Consider the following 24,027-nt stretch of genomic DNA (forward strand, 5'->3'; position numbering starts at 1 on the left):
TGAAATAATTTAACTCCTTTAGTTGGAGAATTGAACAAGCAATCAATTAATTATTTAACTTGTTCCACTTTATGAATGCGTTTGTAAGCCAGCAGATAAACTATTTCTCGCATGTATTTATTTCCTTCCGAGAAGAACGTAAATTGGCCCTAACTCTCCTTTACAAGAATCAAATAGATTTTCAGTTTTTATGATTTTCAACTCCTTTTAGTTTTTAAAGAATTAAGATAGTGTGAGCTGATTTTTCTCTTTTAAAATATCTATCTAAGATTGATTTTGACCCGGGAAAATGGCGGTCTGTATCACGTGAAGCGACCGGGTCTCAATTGTCAGGCAAGCCAAGTAGTTTAATTTGCGAGCGAACCGAGTCGTGGCGGTTAGGCGAAACTAACCCATCAAGCATGACGTCAGCATCGAGACTTCACGAGCTCGTAGGGGCGGAGTCGGTAGACATTAATGGAGGAGAAATTAAAGAATCACTGCGGACAAAAGAAATGCGGCCAAAAATATAAAGGACGAGCTCCAGCTCTCGCAAACGAGAGAGATAGAGAAAGAGAGGAGGAGGAAGAGGAAGAGAATGGTCAACGCAGCGATGAAGCTCCCCTTCTTCCTCCTTTTCCTCGTCTGCTTCTCCCACCTCGCATCCTCCCAGCGCTACAATGCCCTGTTCAACTTCGGAGACTCCCTCTCCGACACCGGCAACGTCGTCATCGCTGGCCTTCCCTATGGCATGACCTACTTCGGCCACCACACCGGCCGCTGCTCCGACGGCCGCCTCGTCATCGATTTCATTGGTAAAAACTAAAAGCCCTGCCTTTTACTCTCTTCTCTTTCAATTTGCGTGCTGATAAGCTGCTGCCGTTGATTCGGTTCTGAAGCTGAGGGAATCGGGCTGCCGCACCTACCGCCCAATACTGCCAAGAACGCAAGTTTCAACAAGGGCGCAAACTTCGCTTTTATCGCCGCCCCGGCCCTTCCCTTCGACTTCTACCACCAGCGCGGCCTCAGCAAGGGGCTTTGGGTGAATGCTTCGGTTCACGAGCAGGTGGATCGGTTCGAGAAGTTGCTTCCTTCCATCTGCGGCTCGCCTCAAGGTCGCGATTTGGTTCCATGTCCTCGTCCCCAATTGCTCAGCTTCGGACTCTCTGTTCTGATTCCTGCTATACTCTGCAGATTGCAAGGATTTCGTGAGCAAATCTCTTCTGGTCGTCGGCGAGTTCGGGGGGAACGACTACAACACCGGGATCTTCGGCGGGTGGCCGATAACTAAAGTGAGTACCTTCACGCCCCATGTCACCCAAGCTGTCGCAGAGGGCATCGAGGTAAAAAAAATTTAAGTTTTAGCTGGAATTGATGGATCTAAAGCTCCCTGTGGTGGAATTGATTATGATAACTGACTCCTTCAGAGATTGATCGGCCTCGGCGCAGTCGATATCATCGTTCCTTCTGTGCTACCGGTGGGTTGCTTCCCTCTCTACCTCACTCTCTACCATGCCAAAGACCCGACGGACTATGGCCACAGGACCGGCTGCCTGCGGAAGTTCAACGCTCTGTCCTGGTACCACAACGCAGTGCTCCGGCGGCATCTCGACCGGCTCCGGAAGAAGTACCCGTCCGTCTCGATTCGATACGCCGACTACTACGCCCAGGCCTTCGACTTCGCGATGGATCCTGTCAAATACGGTGAGTACCCTGGTCCATCTCTCCTCCAGCAAGTACCATGGAGAAATCATCTCGCCATGACACTTAGCTGATTGCATAATTATCATTCCGTTTGATCATGATATCGATTATTTGCGCCATGCCACGTCCCGTCTGGTGCCTGTAAAATGCTCGATCGTGTGCCAGCCTTCATGAGAGAGAAAACAAAGAAATTGACGGCGTATAAACCATTCCAGTTTGGTGTTTTGCCATAGCCACGTTCCAATGTCGCCCACTTTGTTGATGGAACCCGCGCAGTTGCTATTTCACCACAAACCGAATGAGTTTACTTGGAGAAAGACTGACGGCTCTGACGGAGGCAAACTGAAGGTTTGCAATTTGATGGCGGAATTGGGAAAGTTCATGCGTTCGCATGTGACAGTCCCTCTAATTAACAACAACGTGCCTCCCTTTAACAATCACCCACATAGCAGCTACCTTTGTCTTTTCTCGCCAGCTCCGTCCAGCCCATTCCGGTCTAAGTTGCTCAGCAATTCGTGAGATGACAAACAACGTGTTTGATCTGCTGCATGTTGGAGGATCATGAAATGATCGCTGCCCTTTTTTTTATTATTGCATGAACAGATTGCTTATGGTATTACGAAATAATTTCGACGAACATGTTCCATGTGTGGAGGGCTAACGTGGAATTTTCCTTTACTAGCAAGTTGGAATTAATTAATAATAGAGGCAGTAGTGGTGGCATTATTGAGCCTCGGTTAGCTTTCAGTATCTAGATCTGGTTCTTTTGCTACTATAGATATAAAGAACACGGTTTAATGTAGGATACGGAGGAGGTCCACCAGGCTTTATTACTGTCTGAATGACTGTTCTTTTCATTGGGAAATGGATGCCATATTGTGTAGGTGGGCACTGCTTTTATAGCAGGCATATGATTCCTCGAGTGAAAAAGTATTCTATTATTACAAAAGCCATAGGTAGAATTTACATCTTTTACTAATCAGCAGCACTTGTATTTTTTTCCTTTTCTTTTGCTCTGAGAATCAACTTTGCCTCCAAACACTTTGAACTCCACAGGTTTTAAAGCTGGAGCCCTGAGGACGTGCTGCGGAGCTCCCGGGATGGGTAAGTACAACTTCAATCTGCACGCCAAGTGCGATCAAAATGGTTCGTCTGTGTGCGCCGACATATCGGCTCATGTGAGCTGGGATGGCATCCACATGACTGAGGCCGCCCACCGGATCATCGCCCAGGGTTGGCTCTATGGCCCCTACGTCAACCCTCCAATTTTGAGCTCCTCCAGCTAAACCAATAGGCAAATCTATATCAAATGAACACAAGCACCAAGAGATTACTGGTTCAAGCTTCATGAGAAAATTTATTCAGCTTAATTGATTATTTACTGTGTTAAAAAGCTCAAAGTTGTACGATTGATGACCACAGATGCTTGTGACAGTTATTGTTGATGATAAGAAAGTAAATTGGAATTCCATTATTGCTTCAATGTTCTCTCTGAGTAGCTGAACAAACATAAGCTAGCTACAGCTCCAACCTGCCAATTAGTTCCAAATAGTTTAGTTGAGCTATAAATGATATTCGGCGTGTTCGGAGGTTGAGAATCTCCAGCTGCTGACTTAACGTGGATCGCATATCAACAAGCTGAGAATTAAAAACTGAACTACATACTGTATTGACTTTTGAACAGCATAAGCTTCTTCTTTCGGAGATCCTTTGATAGATCCAACCAGCTGAAGCTCCACTTCCCACCAAGCTTTCCACCTACCTACCTGCGTCTTTTAGCAACGTCGAGGCAAGTTTCCACTACTTGGTCGTCACATGAGCCACAGTTGAAGTCCAGAATTTGGACGAAGGTCAGTAGAGCTGATTATTAGTTATTATATATGCAAAATGAAGATGTGAGCTGCTTTCAGTATTGTTGTCATTTTCAAGTTGATAGCTTTCACCCACTATAAATATTAGGTTAGTTAGGCAGGATATTCATCATCTACTCACAATAAATAAATAAATAAAAGAAATTAAATTTAACATAAAAAAGAAACAGATAGATAAACTCTCCAGAGAATACTAATTATGATTTGATATTTAATATAATCCTCAGCCTAATTTGTATCTCTAAACATCTCTTCGTGGATCCATTCACTTACTGCAGACACATATTTAATTTGGCTACTGAGATCCGTTTATTTGCTAAAAGATAATTTATTTATCCGTAGTATCTTTTTTAAAAAATATAAAGAATATAGCTTCTATGTGAAAAGTAGATTGTTTTTTATTATTTAAAATATGATATCGTTGGAAATTAGTTTCATGTTACTGGATGAAATACGATATCATTGGAAATAAATTTTCAAAAATTATTTCATATAAATTTAAATTTCAATTTATATCTTTACTAGCACGATTATTTGCTTTTTTGTAAAATTGAAATTTTATTTGTAAATCATACAATTAATAAATATTTTAAAATTAAATTTTTCATAAATTTAAATTAAATTTCTTTGTCTTTTATAGTTGTAGTTATTTTTCTATTGTTATGAACAATATTTTATAAAAATATAAATTATTTTTTATGAATACGAAATTCAATGAATCAAATTAGTCAAGTAATTTTTTTTACAACAATAATAATTAGAAATTAAATTTAGAGTACTTTTTGATTAAAAAAATTAAAACACACACCCTTTAATAGTTTTAAAAACTAAAGGCATCTAGTTTTATAAATTAAAGATACTTTTTTTAATTTTTACCCTAAAATATTTATGCAGAGAGATGATAATTTCTTCGCATGTGACAGAGGATTTGATATGATCGGATCCGAATAGAAGAGGATATGAAAGAATTGTTTACATTCGATTAAATAATTAAATAATTGAGGTATAGAGATTTTCGGATATGATATGGAGTCTAGTAAAATTATTCGTAACCGACTCGAATACTTAATTAAATTATATATATAGAGAGAGAATTGCTACTATGCATGTTTTCTTTTATGTGACTTGCCTGTGACAAAACATTCAGACACTCGAAACAAGAAAATGCCATTTTTTATTATTTTATTTATTTATTTATTTATTTTTTGCCTTACATTTATACCATTTAAAAAAATTTTCTTTAGCTTTTAAGGGTTAGGTTATAGTATTAAGTAAAAAAAAATTAAATAAAAAAATTTTTGATATATATGCTAAATAATTAGTGAGTGATAACAATTGGACACATCGCAAATAACTAAATTTTTTTTATTTTAAATTTTTTTTTACTTAATACTATAACCCACCCAAAGGAAAAAAAACATAAATAGTTTAACCGTAAATAAAAAAATTAAAAAAGACACGGTATATACTGATTTGGACGTTCAAAATATTCTATCGTGGATGGTTACACGAAGAAAGATGCGTAGAATATCAATCTCGTAGTCCTTCCTCGGCCGGTCTCCGGCCGGAATTTGGCCGGATTCCGATCGCGATTTGGCCGGAATCGCCGGCGGCCACTGTGTCTCGGATTCCGGCCAAATTCGCTGCCGTCCGGCCATCTCTGGCCGCCAGACCGACGCCGATCGATGCGCCGGCCAGTGGCGCGTCGATCGGGTCCGGTCCGGCGGCCGGAGATTGTCGGACGACGATGAAATCGCGGCGGCAGTGCGCGTGGGTGGGAGAGTGGCGGTTTCCGGCCGATTTCGCCGTCGTCCGGCCACCTCCGGCCGCCGGACCGACGCCGATCGACGCGCCGGCCAATGGCGCGTCGATCGGGTCCGGTCCGGCGGTCGGAGATGGCCGGACGGCGATGAAATCGCGGCGGCATTGGGCGTGGGTCGGATGTCGCGCACGGGAGTCGGGATTTTTCGTCGCGCAGGATATCAATCCTGTACATATATATATATATATATATATATATATATATATATATATATATATATATATATCCTGAGCGACATATTCGTGCACTTTCGTGAGCGACATCCTAACCCACTGCCATTGTCGCCGATCTCGCCACGCCATTCGACTACCGCTAGCTGTTGGCTCAGGCGTGATCGACATGCCGCTCATTGGCGCTTCATCCGATGTCGGATTCCGAGCAGATAGTGGTCGGAATCCGGCGTAATTTGATCGGAAACAGTCAAATCACCCACCATGCCACTGTCGACCGCGATCAGGCCGGATTCCGACCGAATCGCGGTCGAAATCCGACTGAGGACGAGCCGGCATCACATGTCGGTTATTCTTCGGTCGGTCTCTGATTGCGATTCGGTCGGAATTTAGCCCGATCATGGTCGGCAGTGGCCACACCATCTCCGGCCGGGTGATTTGGCTATTTTTGGCCAAATTACGTCGGATTCCGACTACTATTCGATAGGAATCTGATGTCGGACGAAGCGCCAACGAGCGGCGCGTCGATCTCGCTTTAGCCAGCGGTAGGCAGTAGTCGAACGACACGGTGAGGCCGGCAGTAGTAGAGGTTGGTTGGCAGTGTCACTCATGGGCGCGCACAAATCTATCGCTCATGATATCATTTTTGTATATATACATATAATTTCAGAATCAAATAAAAAATAAAAAAAAAAATTGATAATTTCAGAAGGGGAGCCTTGGCGCAACGGTAAGGTTGCTGCCATGTGACCTAGAGGTCACGGGTTCAAATCCTGGAAACTGCCTCTTGCCAAAGGCAAGGTAAGACTGCGTACAATGGATCCTTTCCCCGGACCCCGCATGGCGGGAGCTTCGTGCACCGGGCTGCCCTTTAGTATAGAGGATGTTTAATTCTCTGATATTTACTCATAATTAATCAACTCGAATACTTGAATTATATTTACTCATAATCAACTAAATACTTGAATTATATATATATATATTAAATATAATATTAATTCTAATATATTTTTGTGGAATGATGAAAGTCGAATGAAATAAATAAAATTATTAGTATTATAGATATTCAATCCTTTGATGGGCATTAGGATGGAGATGGATATCCATCCTCCAATAAATATATAGATGAATATAAAAATTTAATGTTTGAAAGTGATAAGGATGGATATAATAAATGAGATAAAAATGAAAGATATGGAATCTAATTCAAATCTAATCATGCTTTTGAGAGTATTTATCTTAAGAATAGTTTCCCTATAATCCTCTAAAGTTTCGCAGCACCAAGCACCGCCACGGTGGAAAAACTGTTTAGCATGTCCCCAGCTTTGGGAACCAACCTTTCATCCATTAATGATTGCTTTATTGTACCAATAGTTTCATTTTTAATTTGAGTTTTTTTATTTATAATTAAGATGTTCAAATTTGACCCGTTCAAATTCCTTCTAATATATTAAAAAATATCTTATATTAATTGTATGCAAGAACATTGACTTCACTAACTCGTGTCCTATTGATTTTGTTAAATTATCTGATTCTTTGGCCTTTTTTTAGGTAGAAGATGTTCTAGCCTTTTTGAAAGATCAATATCACTAAATATTATCAGTAGAACAAGTGTCGAACCTCCTAATCTAGACACGTCTTTCACAAAAAAGGCAGCAGGTCTACTGCTTCTCCCTTGCTGCCCTCGTGTATTTAAATTTATTTATTTAGCACGATGAACAAACACATATGAGCTTTTATCAAATTGAAATTGAAAATGAAAATGAAATTTGTTTATAAATGTTTAGTTACATTCAAATAAGAATGAAAGACTATTAGTCATCATCAGTTGAAAAACTAAATGAAAAGTGATTAAAGAATATTGGTCTTTGGCACAATTAATGAATTATGAGATGAAAAGGGCCAACTATTAATGACTAATTTTGGCTACAACACTGTGCTTTAGTATCATTAACAGTGTTGCAGGATTCAGGAAGATGCTGGGCCCAGCAGGCTCCAGTTGATAGTAAGGCTCCTTGCCCGAAGCCTATCCGGCCCAACTGTTGTAAATGGCCCGATCTTGGCACGTGGATAGCCCAACCAAACTGTATTGTTCATGAATCATAAAATTTACTCTTTTTTTCGAAATAGAATAATATAATATATTTTTTTATAAAGCATATGATTTAAAAGTTCCCTAATTTTATTTTAAACCCAACGATAATATATAGGAAATTTACGGGTATATTTCTAAATTGTCTGAATTGACTTCGAGTGCTCATTATTGTTTTTAGACGATTATAAGTTCTGATATTTGATAGTAAAGTTGAGGAAAGATTCGTGGCTAATATAATATTCTTTGTTGTCCAATAGAGACTTTAATTTGATTAACAGTGAGAAGAAGAACATTTTCGCTTTAGCTACATGCTATAGAAGAATGCCCCGTAAGCATATCATATATTTATGCTATGGCCAAAGGCCTGAACTACAATGATCCATTATCATTCGTTCATTCTATTTCTAGGCCATATAAATACTTATGTCGATAATGTAGATAAAACTCCAATTAAATATTAAATATTGCAATAAAGAAGGTAGAAATTTTAGATGAAAGTCTCTTAGCTCACAGCAGGAAGCCCTGGAGGAAAGGATCTCATGCTTCAGGGGGGCAGATATTGATTTGCCTTCAGGGTACATCAGGTGTTTATCATAACCCGCATATTCAACTGTTCGATGACATACAACGCAGTTTGCAGGTATTATATTGCCTTCAGAGTACGTTTGAAAGTACTTATCTTCACATACAACGCAGTTTGCAGGTGGTTTCGATGTTGAAACAATGAGAGCGCTCCACGAACTCAACGACAAGGCAAGCGATCTCATCCAACAAAACCAGCATCAAACTGCCAAACAGCAGAAGCACGCAAGCAACCAATTATCATCTACTTCACTTATGCACTGGCATGATTTACAAAACTTTTCGCCATTTTATTATTTACGTCACCAAATTCTTGAGTCTTCACAGCATTGCTTCCGCTCGTGTCGGGTCTAATCCTATAATCATATCAGTTGTTGACATGGCAATTTCGATCACAGCCACACCAATAACTTCGAGTATTCCAACACTATCTATACGAGGAACTTCTGCTTGCTTTGCTTCACCATGTTCTTCTTCTCCTCCTCTCATTTTTTGTAAATCGTCGTCAAGCTCTACAGGCCATAGGCATTCAATCTTTTTCAAAACAAATGCCTCAAAGAAATGATACCTGGACTTGGTGCAAGCGTATTCTTTAGCTTTGTTTGAGAGCCTCTTTGGCCTCGTCCTTTGATCCTTCTCCCTTAGGCCCTGCATACTCGAGGGCTCTCTTGGCCATCTCTATTGCCTCCTCTGCCTTCTCTCTGGCTCTCTTCATAGCCACTTCCCCTGTGTCTCTCGCTGCTTCCCTTGCTTCCTGTGCTTTCTCCATGGCCTTCTGAGCCATCGCTTTGGCCGCTTCTTTTACTTCCTCTGCTTTCTCGCTGTTATATTCCTTGGCTGCTTCCCTGGCCTTTTCTACATTCTCCGTGGCTTTCTGGCTCATGCTCTTCGCCATCTCCGTCACCTCTTCTGTCTTCTCACCTTCATCTTCTTTCGCTCTCTGCGTAGTGCCTTCCATTGCCTCCTTTGTCTCCCCTGCTTTCACTCCAGTGTGCTCCACTGTCTTTTGTGTTGCATCAACTGTGGTATTCTTAGTCCTCGCCACCTTTTCTTGTGCGTACTTAGCAGTACTTAAAGTCGCTTCCTTAGCTTTCTCCCCTGCAAGCTTTGCCGACCCCACGGCTTTCTCCACTCCACTCACCGTGATATCCTTCATCTCAATGGAGATAGTCTTACCGTGCTCTGCTGCCGTTTGTCCTGTGCCCACCATGACATCCTTCGTCTTCACAGCCGCCAGCTTCCCGTAATCCATGGCTGTCTCACCGGAAGCAACAGTAGCTTCCTTCGCCTTCACAGCGGTTTGCTTCGCATACTCCACAGCAGTCTCCCTTGCGCTCACTGCGGCGTCTTTAGTCTTGGCGAACGCCTGGGCGGTAGTGTCCTTGGCCACCTGCAGCCCCTGCTGTCTCTTCTCCAGAGCTACGTCCTTCACGGCCGCGGCCTTATGTGCAGCAGCTTCCGCCGCGACGCGCGTCTTCTCGGCCGCATAATCTTTCGCCTCAATGCCCTTTTCTGCCGCCACATGCACCCCTTGGGTGGCTACTTCCTTGGCCCCGGCGCCCTTGGCAACGGCGTAAGCCCCTGCGGCGCCGAGTCCGTGCGCGACGGCATCCTTGGCGTCGTTAATCGCCGCAGCGCCAGCGTTCTTCGCCTTCTTGTAGCGCTTCTCCGCGGCGCTAAGGGACTCGATAGAGTTCTGCTGGGCGACGGCACGATACTGTCCAATCTCTTCTGGCGACATGCCCTCCTTCCCTTGCTCCTCTTCTCCAGAAGCAGACTCTCGCTTGCCCTCTTGCTGTGAAGCCATTGTTGCGTGCAAAGACTCGATTGCGAACAGAAAGCGTAGTGAAGGTTGACGAGTGATGAGCGAGATAGAGTGGCTTGATGGGGGATATGAAGCGGTGGTACAAGGCGTTAGTCTGATCGCATGGTCGACGCGTGTTACAGAGCTTGCGAACGTGTTGAGTAGAAGTTGAGGAGATGGCACGTACCGGTGAGCAGAGGAAGACGCTTGGTTTTTTCCAAAGAGATGCTTTTTGTCATCGTAAATTATTTGCAGTTATTTTGAAAAAAAAAACTTCTGCAATAATCGTACTAAAATATAATTCCCATGGTAACTAATTACATGGTAATAATGGAGCCGGACGAACATTACTGCCCATTTTCAACTTAAAAGAGGCCCTTAATGTATTAGCTATGCTCAACATCTCTCTAGCTTCGTGTTGGGACGACATAGTCATGATCCAAAGGCATTACACTCTTAAAGCAAGATGAGAAAGAAAGGATGAATGGCAATAACGGTCACATTCATGATAAGCTAGCAACGATTCTAAAGCACCTAAGAGAAGTAATAATGGCATTACAACTTCAAAAATAGTGTGTTCCTTGTATTCGTACTTTTATTCCTTATATAGATACAGATAACACTCCAAATTGATCCGAATAATGAGGAGGGAAGGTGAGAGTGGAAGGACTTTAAATTCAACAAAACAAACCCAAATATCTCTCTTTCTTTGCCAATGACCTTGTTTTGTTCACCGAAGCATTTAAGAAGCGAATGAGAAACTATATCGGAGGAAATGAAAGTGTTTTCAAAGGACTCAAATAGGAAATTAGTGTGGCAAAATCAGAGGTTTTCGTCATGAAGGATACGGGAGTAGATGAAGAATAGTAACGTCAAGTGTCAAGTGTCTCGTGTTTCAACACAATTGATGTGAAGTATATGGGTTTGTATTTGCAACAATGGAGCACCATTACCATAAAGATCAGATACAATTGAGGAGTTCGGAAAGAAACTTTCGAGCCAACCTGAGACATTCCTTTTGATGGCAAGGCGAATCAAACTAAAACAAAGCATTGATGATGATACCAACTTATGGCTTTCAGTTAGGAAAGATGCATCATACGTATGCAAGAATATGTAGATCTTTTATTTGTGGATATAGAGATGGGAAAAAGGGCCCAGCGTCGGGTATAAATGGCCCGAGAGTATGAGAGGGATGACTTATAACATTGATACTATAGCGGAGATAGGGGAGAGAAAGGAGAGAATCATCAAGGCAAAAAAAAAACAAAAAATGACCTTCGAGATAAACCAACGTGAAGCTAGGTGAGATTAAATGTCCTTACATTTGGGTTTGTCATGACGGTGTGGTTTCAGTAGGGTTTATCCTCACATCAAAAATTTTGAAAAGAAGTCACAATCCAGCAGAGACCTAGAAATATGAACCCGCAAATAAGCATTCTTTAACAATAAACTAGTACCGAACAAATTGCACAAAAGAACTAAAACCCAGCAAACAAATTCCATATGCTGGTCCCAAAAGAAGCTCACTTTCTACTTTCTGCTTGCAAGTTGGATATTTTTCTATCCATTTCCGTGTTTCCAGGCTTCTCATTCATCTGATGATGTTGGAATTCCTGAACATATCTCCTTTGTGTGGAGTTGTAACATCTTCACCTCTGGGTGGCAGAGGCCTGAAAGAATAAAGAGAACACTGATGCCACTAGAACATATTTACAAAGTCTGAAACATAAGTGAACCTGTAATTAAGTGTGAAGTTACAAATTTCTTGATCTAGATCTATGCAATTTCTAACACTGACGAGTTATGATCACCTGATGTCCCTATTGCTCAAGTTTAGTATATGATAGAATGGAAATTATAAGGAAGAAAATAATTATTCCTAAAGAACGAAATTCAAAAGGAATGAAATAGAAATATATATGCACTAGTTTGGTTCGTGAAATGAAATAGAAATATTTATGCAGTACTAGTTTGGTTGGTGAAATGAAATAAATAGATCATTTTTGTTCCAAGTAACAGACAATAGCTCACTCGATCTCTCTCTGCTCAATAAGGGTGGGCATAAAGGCCAACATAACCGTTTCCAACTGAAAAACTTGAACCAAGTTTCAGTTCAAATTTCAGAGATGTGCAATACTTTGTTTCAGGGTTCAATTAGATATTTTACTTTTGTAAAGAATCAAAAAAAAGATCTGAGCTGAACTAATTTAGTATTAAATACAACATAATACATAAATATATATAATTATACAGTATATAGTTACTACATATAAATTGACAAAGAAGCTCAAAAAATAATATAAGGTATAAATTCCATGAATATTGACAATCTGAATTTATTTTTATAACCAAATATATAGATTCTTATTCTATGAGACTTCATAGAGAATAGAACAGTTGGATATCAATCAAACGCACTACAAGAATGGTGAAGTGGTATCTGGGATCTGTCTTGCAGCAATTTATATTAACTCATGTCTAATTGACAGAAATGTACAACTACAAGTTTTATCTGACTAAAATTCAAAAATATTTGGCCATTAACATGAAAATAATTATTGCACTGAATAATTTCTAATTTATGCTCTTTTTTCTCCTTTTCTTTCTCAATTTTAACTAAAATAACCACTCGTACATATGATGTTGTAGTATCTAGGTTTAGTCTCACTACACATTGGCTAGCATTTGCAAGGCTAGATATGTGCGCACTCAATAAAGCTCTTTGGCTTGCTTGGTCCACTAGGCTTGGTGAGAAATACCAGAAGAAACAGCAAAAATGTTATAGCAGGGCTACAAGTAAGCCTCACATGTAATCAACTATGAGCAATTTTGGCAATCAGGTGAACTTCACGAGGATCTTCTAAATGATAGTAGCAATTCCTATTATCCAATTTCATGTACTAAATGGGTGAATGAATAAAATAATAACATATATATATATATATGATAAATCCCCAAATTTAAGATATCTCAGAATCATTACTCAACAAGAAGAATATATTAAGAGATATAATCAAATGGATAAAAAATGACTACTAAAAGGGAGAGGAGATTTTGAAATCTTGCGTGTAATTGGCTCCTTAGGCTAAAAGCAAAATATTACCCATACGACTCAAACTGTTCAAACTTTAGCCAGAGAGAGAGAGAGAGAGAGAGAGAGAGCATCCAAAAAAAGTTGATGTCGTATAAATGAGGGTGCTAAAAGATAGATGCGCAGAGTTACTAAAAAATATATAAAATAACAAAGACTAATATACGAGAGAAATTAGATATAGTTCCAACAGATATAAATGAGAGGAAATAAGTTGAGATGAGCATGTTCACCAATAAATAAGTTGAATCAAGTAGAGTGGGAGATGCATAAAGGTAGAGAGAACCAAGAAAATATTAGTCCAAGTAGTAAAAAATAATTTAATTAATTTGAATATTACTAACAATATTACCAGTTCAACGGAGGGATGGTGACGGATGATAAATGTAGTAAAGAACATGTACGACAATGTAGCCATTATTATTAGAATTAATGAAGTTGTAGTTCAATTATAAGTTTATAACACTATATACTTCACTAATTATTCAAGAAAAACTCCTCAATGTGTCATTTTTGCAAATGTAAGTCAATTAACAAAGTATAAATAAAATAAACTTGTAACTTGTGTAGAGAGAAAACTTCAGAAACTAAAAACTTTAAGTTAAATAGAACTAAGATTGAATATATGAGATATAATTTCAATAATAAAGAAATCAAGATGGATGAATAGACAAGTCCTGGGATTAAGAGTTTAGAAATCTTATATTCATTATCCAATAAAGAGATATTCAGAAAAATATCATCAATATATGAAATGTGAAGATTCTAAAGTATTATGTGAACATCATGTGCCCCTAAGACTAAAGGAAAATTTTATAAAATTGTGTTGCCGCTAGCAATACTTCATGGGTTACATCTTATGTAGTCAGAAAACACAGTGTGGATAAAAATATTAAATAATTAAGATGAATATGTGGAGTTACTAAAAGACATTACTAGTATTAAAGACAAATTAGGTGTCACTGCAACAAATGCTTCAATGAGCAGAAATAAGTTAAAGATAATATGGACATGTTTATAAACTAATATATTCTATAATGACTTAAGTTTAATTAATTAGAATTGAGGTATGATGTAGAGCAAGGCTAAAGAAAAGAAGAAAACTCTAGTTACTGTACTTAAAATTGACCTAAATTATATTCCTCTATTAGTACTGATGTAGCCATGCTTAGAATGGAAGAGTAAGATGGACCAAATAGTTGGAACAAACAGGATGATGATGAGCATCTGCTTCTCTTCCTCGTTATTAAAGCATGTTATTAAAGTATAGATCCATCCTATCTACTATAAAGGTATCATTTTAAATCCTGAAGAAAGATCAAAAATACTTTATTAAAAACTAACCTGAGCATCTTGGAATATCCCAAACAGCAATCGATGATGATGAACAATCAGGCTCACAAAGAGCAAGGTTGTTTTCATGGTTCACATTCATAGCAAGCATCCAGGAACCTATTGTGACATCCTCGTTGCTGAACATTCGGAAACTGGAAATGTACATAATTACATATGATTAAAGAAGTTGTTGCCAATCACTAAAATATACAAAGTACCGACCAACAATTTATAAGAAATGGTGAATAAGAACCAGAAATAAAAAGAGACTCATTCAACAGCACAGACAAAATAGTATTAAGCAGTCAAAAAAAAAACAAAAGGGGATATTGGTGCTCCAAGGTACAATATTTCAAAATGAGATCCAAAATGGGTAAGTTGATCCTGGTATCACCTTTATGAACTCACCAATTATGTCTTTGTATATCCAATGAATTGATTTGAATGGGAAATGAAAAGAAACATCAAATAATACCAGGTTTGATTATGAAATGGGAGTAATAGATAGAAATGCATTGATTTGAAAGAATACCAATTACATTATCTTAAACCTAAAATCACGGGCACAAGTTTTTGAAACGATATAATGAGAATAATGAGTAGCAAATGTGTGGGGGGGGGGGGGGGGGGGGGGGGGGATACCATAATGGTTGAACCAAAGTTTTCAGCATCAGAAGTCTTGTAACTTGCCTGTTGTTTCTCAGTGAAACCAAGCTCAAAACCACATCTGCTGAAAGCGCATATATGGGACCATAAGCATGAAGAAAGTATCCTGTCCCAAGCAGGTTTGATAGTGGCTCATACCTATATAAATTGCAAGACAAACACAAATATTAGTTATAATTTATTGTATGCAAAAGTAATAGAGTGGCTTGAGATTCATATTGCAAAGAAAAATTAGAAAGCAACAAGTAAACATTAAGTGATGTAAGTAGACAACCAAGGTCATTCTGAAAATGGAGAAAGATACACGAGGAGTTTCAGATGTTAGATGAATAAAAAGAATCAAAGTCTAGGAGAATGTAAGGTACTTATGAAGTGAATATATGGGAATAAATGACAGTTTGAGGGGAATAGAAAGCACAAAATACACATTGTCTAATATTCATTTACAGACCTCAATAAAAAAATTCAAATATACATAAATCACATATACAGGTAATGCAATATAATTGATCTACAAAGGAGTAAAACAATATTCAATTTTCATTAACACAAATCTGAATTACTTCCTTTCCCCCCAAAAAAAAAGGATTACTTCCTTTATTTACAACATTTCTTATCATGCTAATCAAAGTATCATATCATTGTGTATGATGAGTTTTACAGAAAGTAATTAAATACCAACCACTTGAGATGAGGGTCAGTGAATACAGGACCCTTTTTCATGCATCCAAGATATGTTTGAGTGGTTGGTCGCTCTTTTGCCAAAAGCAAGGAAAGTCGATCTAAAAGAATGCAATTAATTAATTAACTTAAGAAGTTTTGCATAAAGAAATGACAATGTTCCAAAGACCAATTACCTGGTCTCAAATATATATCATCATCAGCTTTCACATAGAAATCTGAATCATACAGGGCAAATGCTGCTTTAAAGAAAGCTAACCTACAAAATAAAATTAGGTGAAGACTTGTAGATACCAAGAGCAGAACGCTCCGTAGTACTTATGTAACAAGGTGCACTTCATACGTTTTGTATGGAAGATTGCTGTACTCTTCCTCAATATCTATAAGCATGAAATCATCATACTCATTCACCTCCGTTTGAAGCGCTGCCATTTTTGATTTATCTTTGGTCTTTCCTATAACAAATCTGAAGGCCAAGCCAGTCGCCTCTTCCAAACTGCAACATCAAATAAGATTCTGAACTAGGGCAAGAATGCAACGCGAGTGGCCCCTTAATTTCAAAATTCAGTGATCAGCGATCATAAATTCCATCAAACCCAGAACTTTGTGATACGAAAAAACACAGAACAGAAAAGAACTACTTAGATCTTGACGAACCCGGATAACCGTTTAGAGAATCAGATACTGAAACGGTGAAAATTGAACAAATCGAGCCAATAATAGCGAGAACAAAACTAACCGAAGAAGACCTTGACGATTGGCGGGCAACCACGTCTGCCTGATAGCCCGCCGTCGACCAACGGATCCAAATCCCGTCTGGATCCCGACGAAACCCATTACCTTGTGCCGCTCCGCCACTCCACCACCAGCTCCTCCGCCGCCTTCATTACGGTCCCACATGAAAGACACCGCCCTGGGTTCCACATCGGGGCACTTTCTGGCGGGTCTCGTGATGGAGAAAAGTCCGAAGAGGACACCGGCGAGGCCGAAGATTAGGCAAACGAGGGGGAAGGCGGGGGAGGATGAGAAGCGGCGGAAGCGGGAGGCGGGACGGTAGTGGAAGACCTTGGGCGACATCGGCATCGCTGGATTAGACTCATAACCCTGGCAGAACCAGAACCCGATCTTCTTTTGTTTAGCGTTTTGGCGAAACGCATGACCCAGGCGAGGCGGATGTTACTTAACGGCAGCATGAATGAAAGTGGTGGGCTTTTTTGTTAAAAAAAATAAATATAGAGGTGTTAAATGTCCAGTACAGAAGTACAAAACAAGTCTCACATGGGCTGCGTCGGAGACGACCCCATTCCATCAGTGGATTAATCTTGATCGAACTTCAGTCAATCTGTATTCACTTTTATGGGTCTATTATTATCTTTGATTAGTCCCTGAGGCCCTGCTGCTGGTCATCAGGACTGAATTTGATCCTTAGCTACGACGTATTTACAGGAATTTTCCTCCAAATGGGAATCACAATCAAAGGATATTGGACATCTGGGTTCAGCGCTTCCCGATTTACCCTGGTATGGGAAACTTCCGTAGGACCGGACCGATCACTCTCAATGCGACTAACTGAGATTTATTATTTTTTTATTATTATCTTTGATTTATCTTATTTAAACACTGCCAAATTGCTAATAGAAAGAAGTTGATGGTAAAATCAGTGATATATCGTTCTTTAAAAAATAACCATAAAAATAATTGACTTGATGTTCAAATACACTAATAATAATATGTCAAATCACAGTCTATTTTTCCCCCCGTTTTGTAAAAAATAAAATAAAATTCTGCCACTGGAACATTTACCAAATTCTTCAGAAACTTGTATCGAAATTTGGGCTGGAAATCAGGCCTGATGGACAAAATAGTCAGCCCAATAATTTTTCTAATTCTATCAGCCCAGTTCATAAATAGCCCAAGTGGCCTACCAAACTTCATAAAACTAAAATAACACACGAATCAGTTAATTTTAAAATTCGCACACGAATCAGTCATATCCGTCGTAATCCGTGGAGGGCAGCCATGCGTGGCTTGACAAAAGTCGACATTGTAATTACGAGAACAGAAGAAGAGCGGAACAAAGTCAATGAAGATTAATTAAACACCGACGGCACGGGACAGAGCTCAGAAATCTAGGCGAAGAATAAGGATGGATGGACTTCTAGATCTATTAAGGAGCTAAAAACATAAGTTTGACCAGGATGCGATAAAAAATGGTCTGTTCTAGTCAACCTCGAATCGAGGGTACTGCGTGACACTGCCGCTGCTGGATCTTTGTTGCACGTGCAATGCCACCACAATCAACATCCTTCAGAATTCAAGGATTCTGCCGGCTCACTCTTTGTCGACGTGCCATGCAAATCAAAATGCCTCAATTATCTGAACGCTGAAGTGAACAATATGAATTCTCTGCTTTTTTCAAGAGAATATTTTTCTGTTTTTTCACAAATTGACTGGAGTGTCTGAATACAGGTTGGCACAATTAAGAACCCCACTAATCCATCCCTTCAAGAGGATTAAAATACAGAAGTTAGACAGTTTAGCGAGAGAAAACAACTTAATGAATAAACAAGACGTGGGTAGGTAATGAAGAGGACTGTAGAATAGAAATGGAATGTGTTGTCGAACGCTAAATATATTCCTTCATTCCATCAGTCTATGTAGTATTATAAGCATTATGCAATATTAAATTTTTGATCTCTTTCCCTTGCCTGATCTGGTCATTAACTTTCGCTCTTCTTGAGAGGGAGTCCTATACGACAGATCCCTTGCTCACAGACAGCTTCCTTGTTTCTTCTTAGACTCAATGAACTGTCCACAACCATTAATCTTTGACTGTCACCACATTCAAACTGTTAATTGTTTGCACCTGCATAACTGAGACATTATTAAGCTCAGTCGTCCTCTCTCGTGACCAAGCAAGCAAAGCGCTAAGCTCCTCTCTTTAAAAGCTCACCTTTCTGTAGGATAACCAACAGATAACTTTGCCTCTTGGCTCTCGTTCTTGTCCTTTGCAGCAACTTACGAAAAAAAGATTGAGGTACACTTCTTGCTTTAATGTGAGCTAGCCATCCCTGTTTGAGACTTCAATCTTGTTCTTCTGCAAGTTTGAAGAGCAGAGATCCTGATGAATAGCTTATACTTTATTCCAATGTGTTTTTGCAAGCTTAAATTTTCACTCAGCCACAGCGCATAAGCGAATTAAAGTGTGAGTGCATAAGCTGTCACTAATCTCTTCCTTTCTTCAGGGCACAGTATCAGAAAAAAGATGATGATGAGCGGCAGGCAATTGATTGTACCACCCGGCTTTCGTTTTCACCCAACAGATGAGGAGCTCCTCTACTATTACCTGAGAAAGAAGTTAGCCTACGAAGCTATCGATCTTGATGTCATAAGGGATGTTGATCTCAATAAGCTCGAACCATGGGATCTCGAAGGTTTGTGTTAACAATGAGACAGAATAGGAACTCGGTTTAATGTTTATCTATGATCATCATGTCAGTGCTCAAGTCGCGCTAGTAAAGGAACCCCTGGAATAAAAGTTCCTTAATTTCTTGGCTATCATATCACTGAAAACTAATATGGAATTTTCTTCTACGCAGACAAGTGCAAAATCGGATCTGGGTCTCAAAATGAAAATGAATGGTATTTCTTTAGCCGCAAGGACAAGAAGTATCCGACTGGAACACGAACCAATCGTGCAACTGCTGCAGGCTTTTGGAAGGCAACTGGGAGAGATAAGGTCATACACATCAGCAACTCAACAACAATTGGCATGAGAAAAACCTTAGTCTTCTATATTGGACGAGCTCCTAATGGTCGGAAGACGGACTGGATTATGCATGAGTATCGCCTAGCAAATGAAAGTTCACAGGTCAAGATACTAGAACAACTATTCTAAAGAAATTAGTCAACATATATTCAAAAAGCTAGCACAATAACTTTTCCACCATTCTTCTCTAGAGCAATCATGTATATAAGACGTATGAGAAATACTATTGCATTTTTTTCTCGTTATGCTTCTGATTTAAGAAAAAGGGCAATGCAATATATTTTAGGATTTTATTTTTTAACTCTAGATATAATTGCCAATGTCGATCCTTTCTAAGGTGAGTGGCAAATCATATAGTTCTTAAGCTCCTTGCTGTACTTGGAATAATTATACTCGGGATGAAAAGAATTTGAAGGCTGCATTAGTCATTGACGACCTGTGTAAAACAATGTCAAAGCACATATGATAGATCTTAACCATATTTTAGATCAACGACGAATAAGATTATAATCTTAACCATATTAGCCTTTTTACTGCTTTCTACACAAGATTAATGATCCTTTCATGAAGGTAGCTGAAAATTATGAACTCAAGTGCAACTTTTTCAAATTTTGCAGGAAGATGGATGGGTTGTCTGCAGGGTTTTTCGAAAGAGGAGCTACCAGAGGATCATCCTACCCGACGCAGTGGCAGAGGAAAACCAATTCAAATTAACAGCTACTGATTCTTATTCATTGGAGCAAAAACAGAGCTTCCACATCCCAACCAACTTCTCCTTAAATGGCTCAGTACATCTTCCACGGCTGTTAGACTCTGAACCCTGTTCCGTTACTTCAATTCCTCCAGTTTCCATGGCCAGTAGATGCTCTAAGAAACTAGTAAAGTTGGCATCAGAAAGAACTCGCCTTCCCCGGGAGACATTAAATTGGGACTGGTCTATCTTGGATAAGCTTCTCGCTTCTCATCAAATCCCTAACCACTTCTTACAGAACAAGGTGAATCCACCAACCCAACTAATTAGTGTGGATTCCTCAGTCCTACCAAAACCTGAGCAGTATCTTGGTTCTGAGGCCAGCCTCCTAAAGTTTTCTAAGGTTAATGGACCTCTTTTGTTTGATTAATTAAGCTTGGAAGTTGACTGCTGAATCTATATTTCTGAGATAAAAAAAAACAATTGAATGTATATCGTTGTTGAGATTCAGGCTATATTATGAATTTAATTTCTTTGCTCTGACTTTCAATGTTACAATCCAAAAGAACTCTAGTTACACGTATTGTTCAATGAGAGTATCATCTACTGCATAACATCAATATTAGAATGGTTTGTTGAGGATTTATCTTAATGCAACACTTCCAAAACATCCAGATGGCCTGAAGCTAATTTTGATGAAAAATTTATATATTTGAAATCAATTTAACAATAATGGAACTTAAAAAAACATATGCTTATAGACAATTTATTGAACTACACGATCGTTGTTTGAAGATATCGAACCAAACTATTTGCCTATCCATACAATTACTCGGAATTAGCAGAAATGAATTGAAAACCACTTACCTTGTGGTGAAGGGATAGCAATCTACTCTTTCTACGCCGCCAGAGCTCTTCAGTGAAGTTATCCAATGAAACATATATTCCCAAAAGGAGCCAGATTTCTCATGTCCCAGCGGAGGAACAAAACCAATTAAACGAAAAGCATGGGAAATTGGAGAAAACCAAAAACTGTCAAGAGGTTGAACTGAGAAAAAAAAGTGCAACAAATGACGAAGAAGAGAGCAATCGACGAAACGAAGTCGTAGTCATGGTATATGCATGCTTCTTTACAGACGAACTGTGTTCAAGGGCGTCTTAAAGTGTTGCCAAATCCGTAATCCATCAAACTTGAAAGGAACAAGGGGAGACGCAGCAACAAGCTCAGGCACTTAACAAGTGGGCCGGCCCATAACGTTTCCTAAGTCCGAATTAATTATTGCCAGGTAAGTCTTGCCCCCCACTCTTTTTAAGACTTTTAACACTATTTTTGTTTGTTAATAAGAATAATAATAGTAATATTTTGTCCATTTGGATACGTTTATAATCTAGTACTTGAGAAAAATCAAAATATCAAAACTGTCGACAGCACACTATGTACACCTTGATACACCACACCAAATTTGAACTCCAACCATTATATTAGCCCTTTCCTTAAGCCAAATATATGTTTGCAAAAAAATAAATGGAAAATTTAAGCTTAATATTAGCTGAAAAACAGTTTTGCGTGAATTGAAATGTCAAAAACTAGAAAAGACAATAAACAAGTGGTGCTCGTCATTAATGTGATTGAAATCATCAACCTATATATATATGATTGTGTTCCATGTTAGCCCTAGTGGAGGTTCTACCTGGGCCTGGTTACATGTATATCTATAGACAAAGCATCGATATATATCTTGGCTTTTCTTCAGCGGCGTTATCGGAAAAACTGGTCTAAGTGAGGAAGAAACCATGCATATATAGATATTCTTTTGTGATATCCATGGAAGCTTCATCCCTTGTAAGGCAAGTACAGGAAAATTTTGCTACCTATTTCCGGCTTCAAGACAACACCATCCTCTTCAAGCTGTCCGACCCACCATTGCATGACCTCCTGCTAGCTATACACCACTCATGCAAAAGGCTTATCCTTGCCACCTTTTATAACTCCATCACAGGCAAATTAAGATTCGTCCAGCTAATTAAGGGAACCGAGCAACAGAAGCACCATCACAACATCTTCTAGCGCTCGCATATTTTACCTATATATGTCTGGCGTGCATCCATGCATGCATGAAATTAAGCAGATCAAGAAAAGAATGAAAAGAGTGGTCGGTTCTTGTTGGCCGACTTCTTTGTTCTTGTCTACACTTCTGACTATCATAAATATATATATGCGTCTATATCCACACTTAATTCTCCAATGGGCAAGAAGAATTTAAAGGTATTCATTGTCCAGGTCATAAACGGGGAATAGCATTCTGAAGGCAAAAAAGGCAATGTCTTTGAGGCCGTAAACGAGGAATAGCATTCTGAAGGCACAAAGAGCAATGCCTTTTGGTGGTCACTGCCTTCTTTCAGCCATTTCTATTCGCAACTCCACAGGTTGTAGATTCCAGTTGCTTGCACTTTAATCTAATCAAATTATGGAAATAGATTCGAGCATATAGTTTTGCGTCTACTTTGGGCACGCGTGTGTATATATATATATATAGGTGAGCTAGAGTACATTTACATGTCACAGGAGAAGTTTCGTGTTGATATAAATCAAGTTTTGAGATTTAACATGAACTTGGAAAGAGATCCACTGGTACTGGGGAGGGTGATTGGTGATGTGTTGGATCGCTTTACCAGGAGCGTCACACTTAGGGTGACATATGGGTCGAGGGATATGGGCAATGGGCGCGAGTTCAAGCCGTCACAAGTGGTCAACCAACCAAGGGTTGAAGTGGGCGGCACTGATCTCAGAAACCTTTACACCCTCGTACGTATCCGCGACTCTGTGCATGCATATCCATGCAAGTCAACTCAGGTCATGTTTGTATAGTTTATATGATTGGTGTGTACATATGTACGTATAAATATTCTTGTAGGTGATGGTAGACCCAGATGCTCCGAATCCAAGTGAACCAAGCCTAAGGGAATACCTCCACTGGTAATCAGTCACCTAGGCCCCAGATATATGCATGCTATCCTATTACATATATATATTCACTATTTTTGTTTTCTGGTTATCGTGATAAAATTAGAGCTATAACTGTTAGGGTTTGAATTTAATATTTTAAACTGCACGCAGGCTGGTGACGGACATTCCATCTACAACTGGAGCAACATTCGGTGACCCATTAATTAATAATATGATTAAATCTTAAAATTAAGACTATATATCTAATGATGGCCGTACGTCTTGATTTGATCAGGGCACGAGGTGATGGCGTATGAGAGCCCGAGGCCGACGATGGGAATTCACCGGTTTGTGTTTGTGTTGTTCAAACAGCCGCGCCGGCAAGCTGTTGACGCGCCTGGGTGGCGGCAGAACTTCAGCACCCGAGACTTTGCCGAGTTCTACAGCTTGGGTTTGCCGGTTGCCGCTGTCTATTTCAATTGTCAGCGGGAGTCCGGCTCCGGTGGCCGGAGAATGTATCCATTATATAGCTGATCTCATATATGTCCTCTATCGTCTCTTTATGCACTCGACTAAGATATATGATCACTTTATAGTGTGCAAGCTAATTAAGGTAGGGATCTGATTAATCTCCCTGCTAGCTAGCTAGCTGCTTGCTTATTGCACAAGTTGATTTGAAGTTATATTGAATAATGAAAGGTATCATATATCATATGTGCATGTAACCAGAGAAAAGATATCTTTTTTTTTAATTCAGGACCGCAAAAATGATATTGTAATTTTCAATCCTGTGTAGTTATTAGATAGATAGCATCAT

The 24,027-nt window shown here is 39.3% G+C and overlaps 4 protein-coding genes and 1 pseudogene across 5 annotated transcripts; 3 read left to right on the forward strand and 2 right to left on the reverse strand.

Moving 5' to 3' along the window:
- The first annotated feature begins 496 nt into the window (after positions 1 to 496).
- On the forward strand, positions 497 to 3,166 carry LOC141824102 (GDSL esterase/lipase At1g28600-like). Its single transcript, XM_074711336.1, has 5 exons — positions 497 to 794; positions 879 to 1,094; positions 1,174 to 1,322; positions 1,407 to 1,683; positions 2,740 to 3,166. The coding sequence occupies exons 1-5, from the start codon at positions 578 to 580 to the stop codon at positions 2,967 to 2,969; spliced, it is 1,089 nt and encodes a 362-aa protein (XP_074567437.1). The 5' UTR covers positions 497 to 577; the 3' UTR covers positions 2,970 to 3,166.
- Positions 3,167 to 8,544: 5,378 nt separating this feature from the next.
- On the reverse strand, positions 8,545 to 10,045 carry LOC141822696 (uncharacterized; annotated as a pseudogene).
- Positions 10,046 to 11,151: 1,106 nt separating this feature from the next.
- On the reverse strand, positions 11,152 to 16,941 carry LOC141824463 (putative beta-1,3-galactosyltransferase 13). Of its 2 annotated transcripts, XR_012601437.1 has the most exons (8): positions 16,543 to 16,941; positions 16,147 to 16,299; positions 15,980 to 16,062; positions 15,805 to 15,904; positions 15,147 to 15,260; positions 14,466 to 14,608; positions 11,558 to 11,700; positions 11,152 to 11,438 (listed from the first exon to the last, which is right to left on the reverse strand). XR_012601437.1 is itself a non-coding variant. In XM_074711757.1 (7 exons), exons 1-7 carry the CDS (start codon positions 16,884 to 16,886, stop codon positions 11,618 to 11,620), a joined length of 1,020 nt encoding a protein of 339 aa, XP_074567858.1. In that variant the 5' UTR covers positions 16,887 to 16,941; the 3' UTR covers positions 11,446 to 11,617. The 2 variants fall into 2 exon arrangements, 1 of the variants encoding a protein (XP_074567858.1); XM_074711757.1 differs by lacking the exon at positions 11,152 to 11,438 and having other exon boundaries at positions 11,446 to 11,700.
- A 2,124-nt stretch (positions 16,942 to 19,065) lies between these two features.
- On the forward strand, positions 19,066 to 20,693 carry LOC141825656 (NAC domain-containing protein 76-like). The gene is made up of 3 exons (XM_074713039.1): positions 19,066 to 19,237; positions 19,403 to 19,674; positions 20,190 to 20,693. The coding sequence occupies exons 1-3, from the start codon at positions 19,069 to 19,071 to the stop codon at positions 20,691 to 20,693; spliced, it is 945 nt and encodes a 314-aa protein (XP_074569140.1). The 5' UTR covers positions 19,066 to 19,068.
- Positions 20,694 to 22,871: 2,178 nt separating this feature from the next.
- On the forward strand, positions 22,872 to 23,744 carry LOC141822734 (protein VERNALIZATION 3-like). Its single transcript, XM_074710067.1, has 4 exons — positions 22,872 to 23,069; positions 23,179 to 23,240; positions 23,382 to 23,422; positions 23,506 to 23,744. Exons 1-4 carry the CDS (start codon positions 22,872 to 22,874, stop codon positions 23,742 to 23,744), a joined length of 540 nt encoding a protein of 179 aa, XP_074566168.1.
- The last annotated feature ends 283 nt before the right edge of the window (positions 23,745 to 24,027 follow it).

Source organism: Curcuma longa, chromosome 3 (assembly GCF_044706935.1).
Source record: "Curcuma longa cultivar G26 ecotype Majalengka, Jawa Barat chromosome 3, ITB_CL_G26_1.1, whole genome shotgun sequence".
Lineage (NCBI taxonomy): Eukaryota > Viridiplantae > Streptophyta > Magnoliopsida > Zingiberales > Zingiberaceae > Curcuma > Curcuma longa.

Excerpts from the sequence above, each read along its gene's own strand:
- LOC141824102 (XM_074711336.1), top strand. The coding sequence starts at position 578 with ATGGTCAACGCAGCGATGAAGCTCCCCTTCTTCCTCCTTTTCCTCGTC. Across the intron at positions 1,095-1,173 it reads CATCTGCGGCTCGCCTCAAG|ATTGCAAGGATTTCGTGAGC; the intron begins GTCGCGATTTGG and ends TATACTCTGCAG. Across the intron at positions 1,684-2,739 it reads GATGGATCCTGTCAAATACG|GTTTTAAAGCTGGAGCCCTG; the intron begins GTGAGTACCCTG and ends TGAACTCCACAG.
- LOC141824463 (XM_074711757.1), bottom strand. The coding sequence starts at position 16,886 with ATGCCGATGTCGCCCAAGGTCTTCCACTACCGTCCCGCCTCCCGCTTC. Across the intron at positions 15,905-15,979 it reads TGATATATATTTGAGACCAG|ATCGACTTTCCTTGCTTTTG; the intron begins GTAATTGGTCTT and ends GCATTCTTTTAG. Across the intron at positions 15,261-15,804 it reads ACTGACCCTCATCTCAAGTG|GTATGAGCCACTATCAAACC; the intron begins GTTGGTATTTAA and ends CAATTTATATAG.
- LOC141825656 (XM_074713039.1), top strand. The coding sequence starts at position 19,069 with ATGATGATGAGCGGCAGGCAATTGATTGTACCACCCGGCTTTCGTTTT. Across the intron at positions 19,238-19,402 it reads CGAACCATGGGATCTCGAAG|ACAAGTGCAAAATCGGATCT; the intron begins GTTTGTGTTAAC and ends TCTTCTACGCAG. Across the intron at positions 19,675-20,189 it reads TAGCAAATGAAAGTTCACAG|GAAGATGGATGGGTTGTCTG; the intron begins GTCAAGATACTA and ends CAAATTTTGCAG.
- LOC141822734 (XM_074710067.1), top strand. The coding sequence starts at position 22,872 with ATGAACTTGGAAAGAGATCCACTGGTACTGGGGAGGGTGATTGGTGAT. Across the intron at positions 23,070-23,178 it reads TCAGAAACCTTTACACCCTC|GTGATGGTAGACCCAGATGC; the intron begins GTACGTATCCGC and ends ATATTCTTGTAG. Across the intron at positions 23,241-23,381 it reads CTAAGGGAATACCTCCACTG|GCTGGTGACGGACATTCCAT; the intron begins GTAATCAGTCAC and ends AACTGCACGCAG.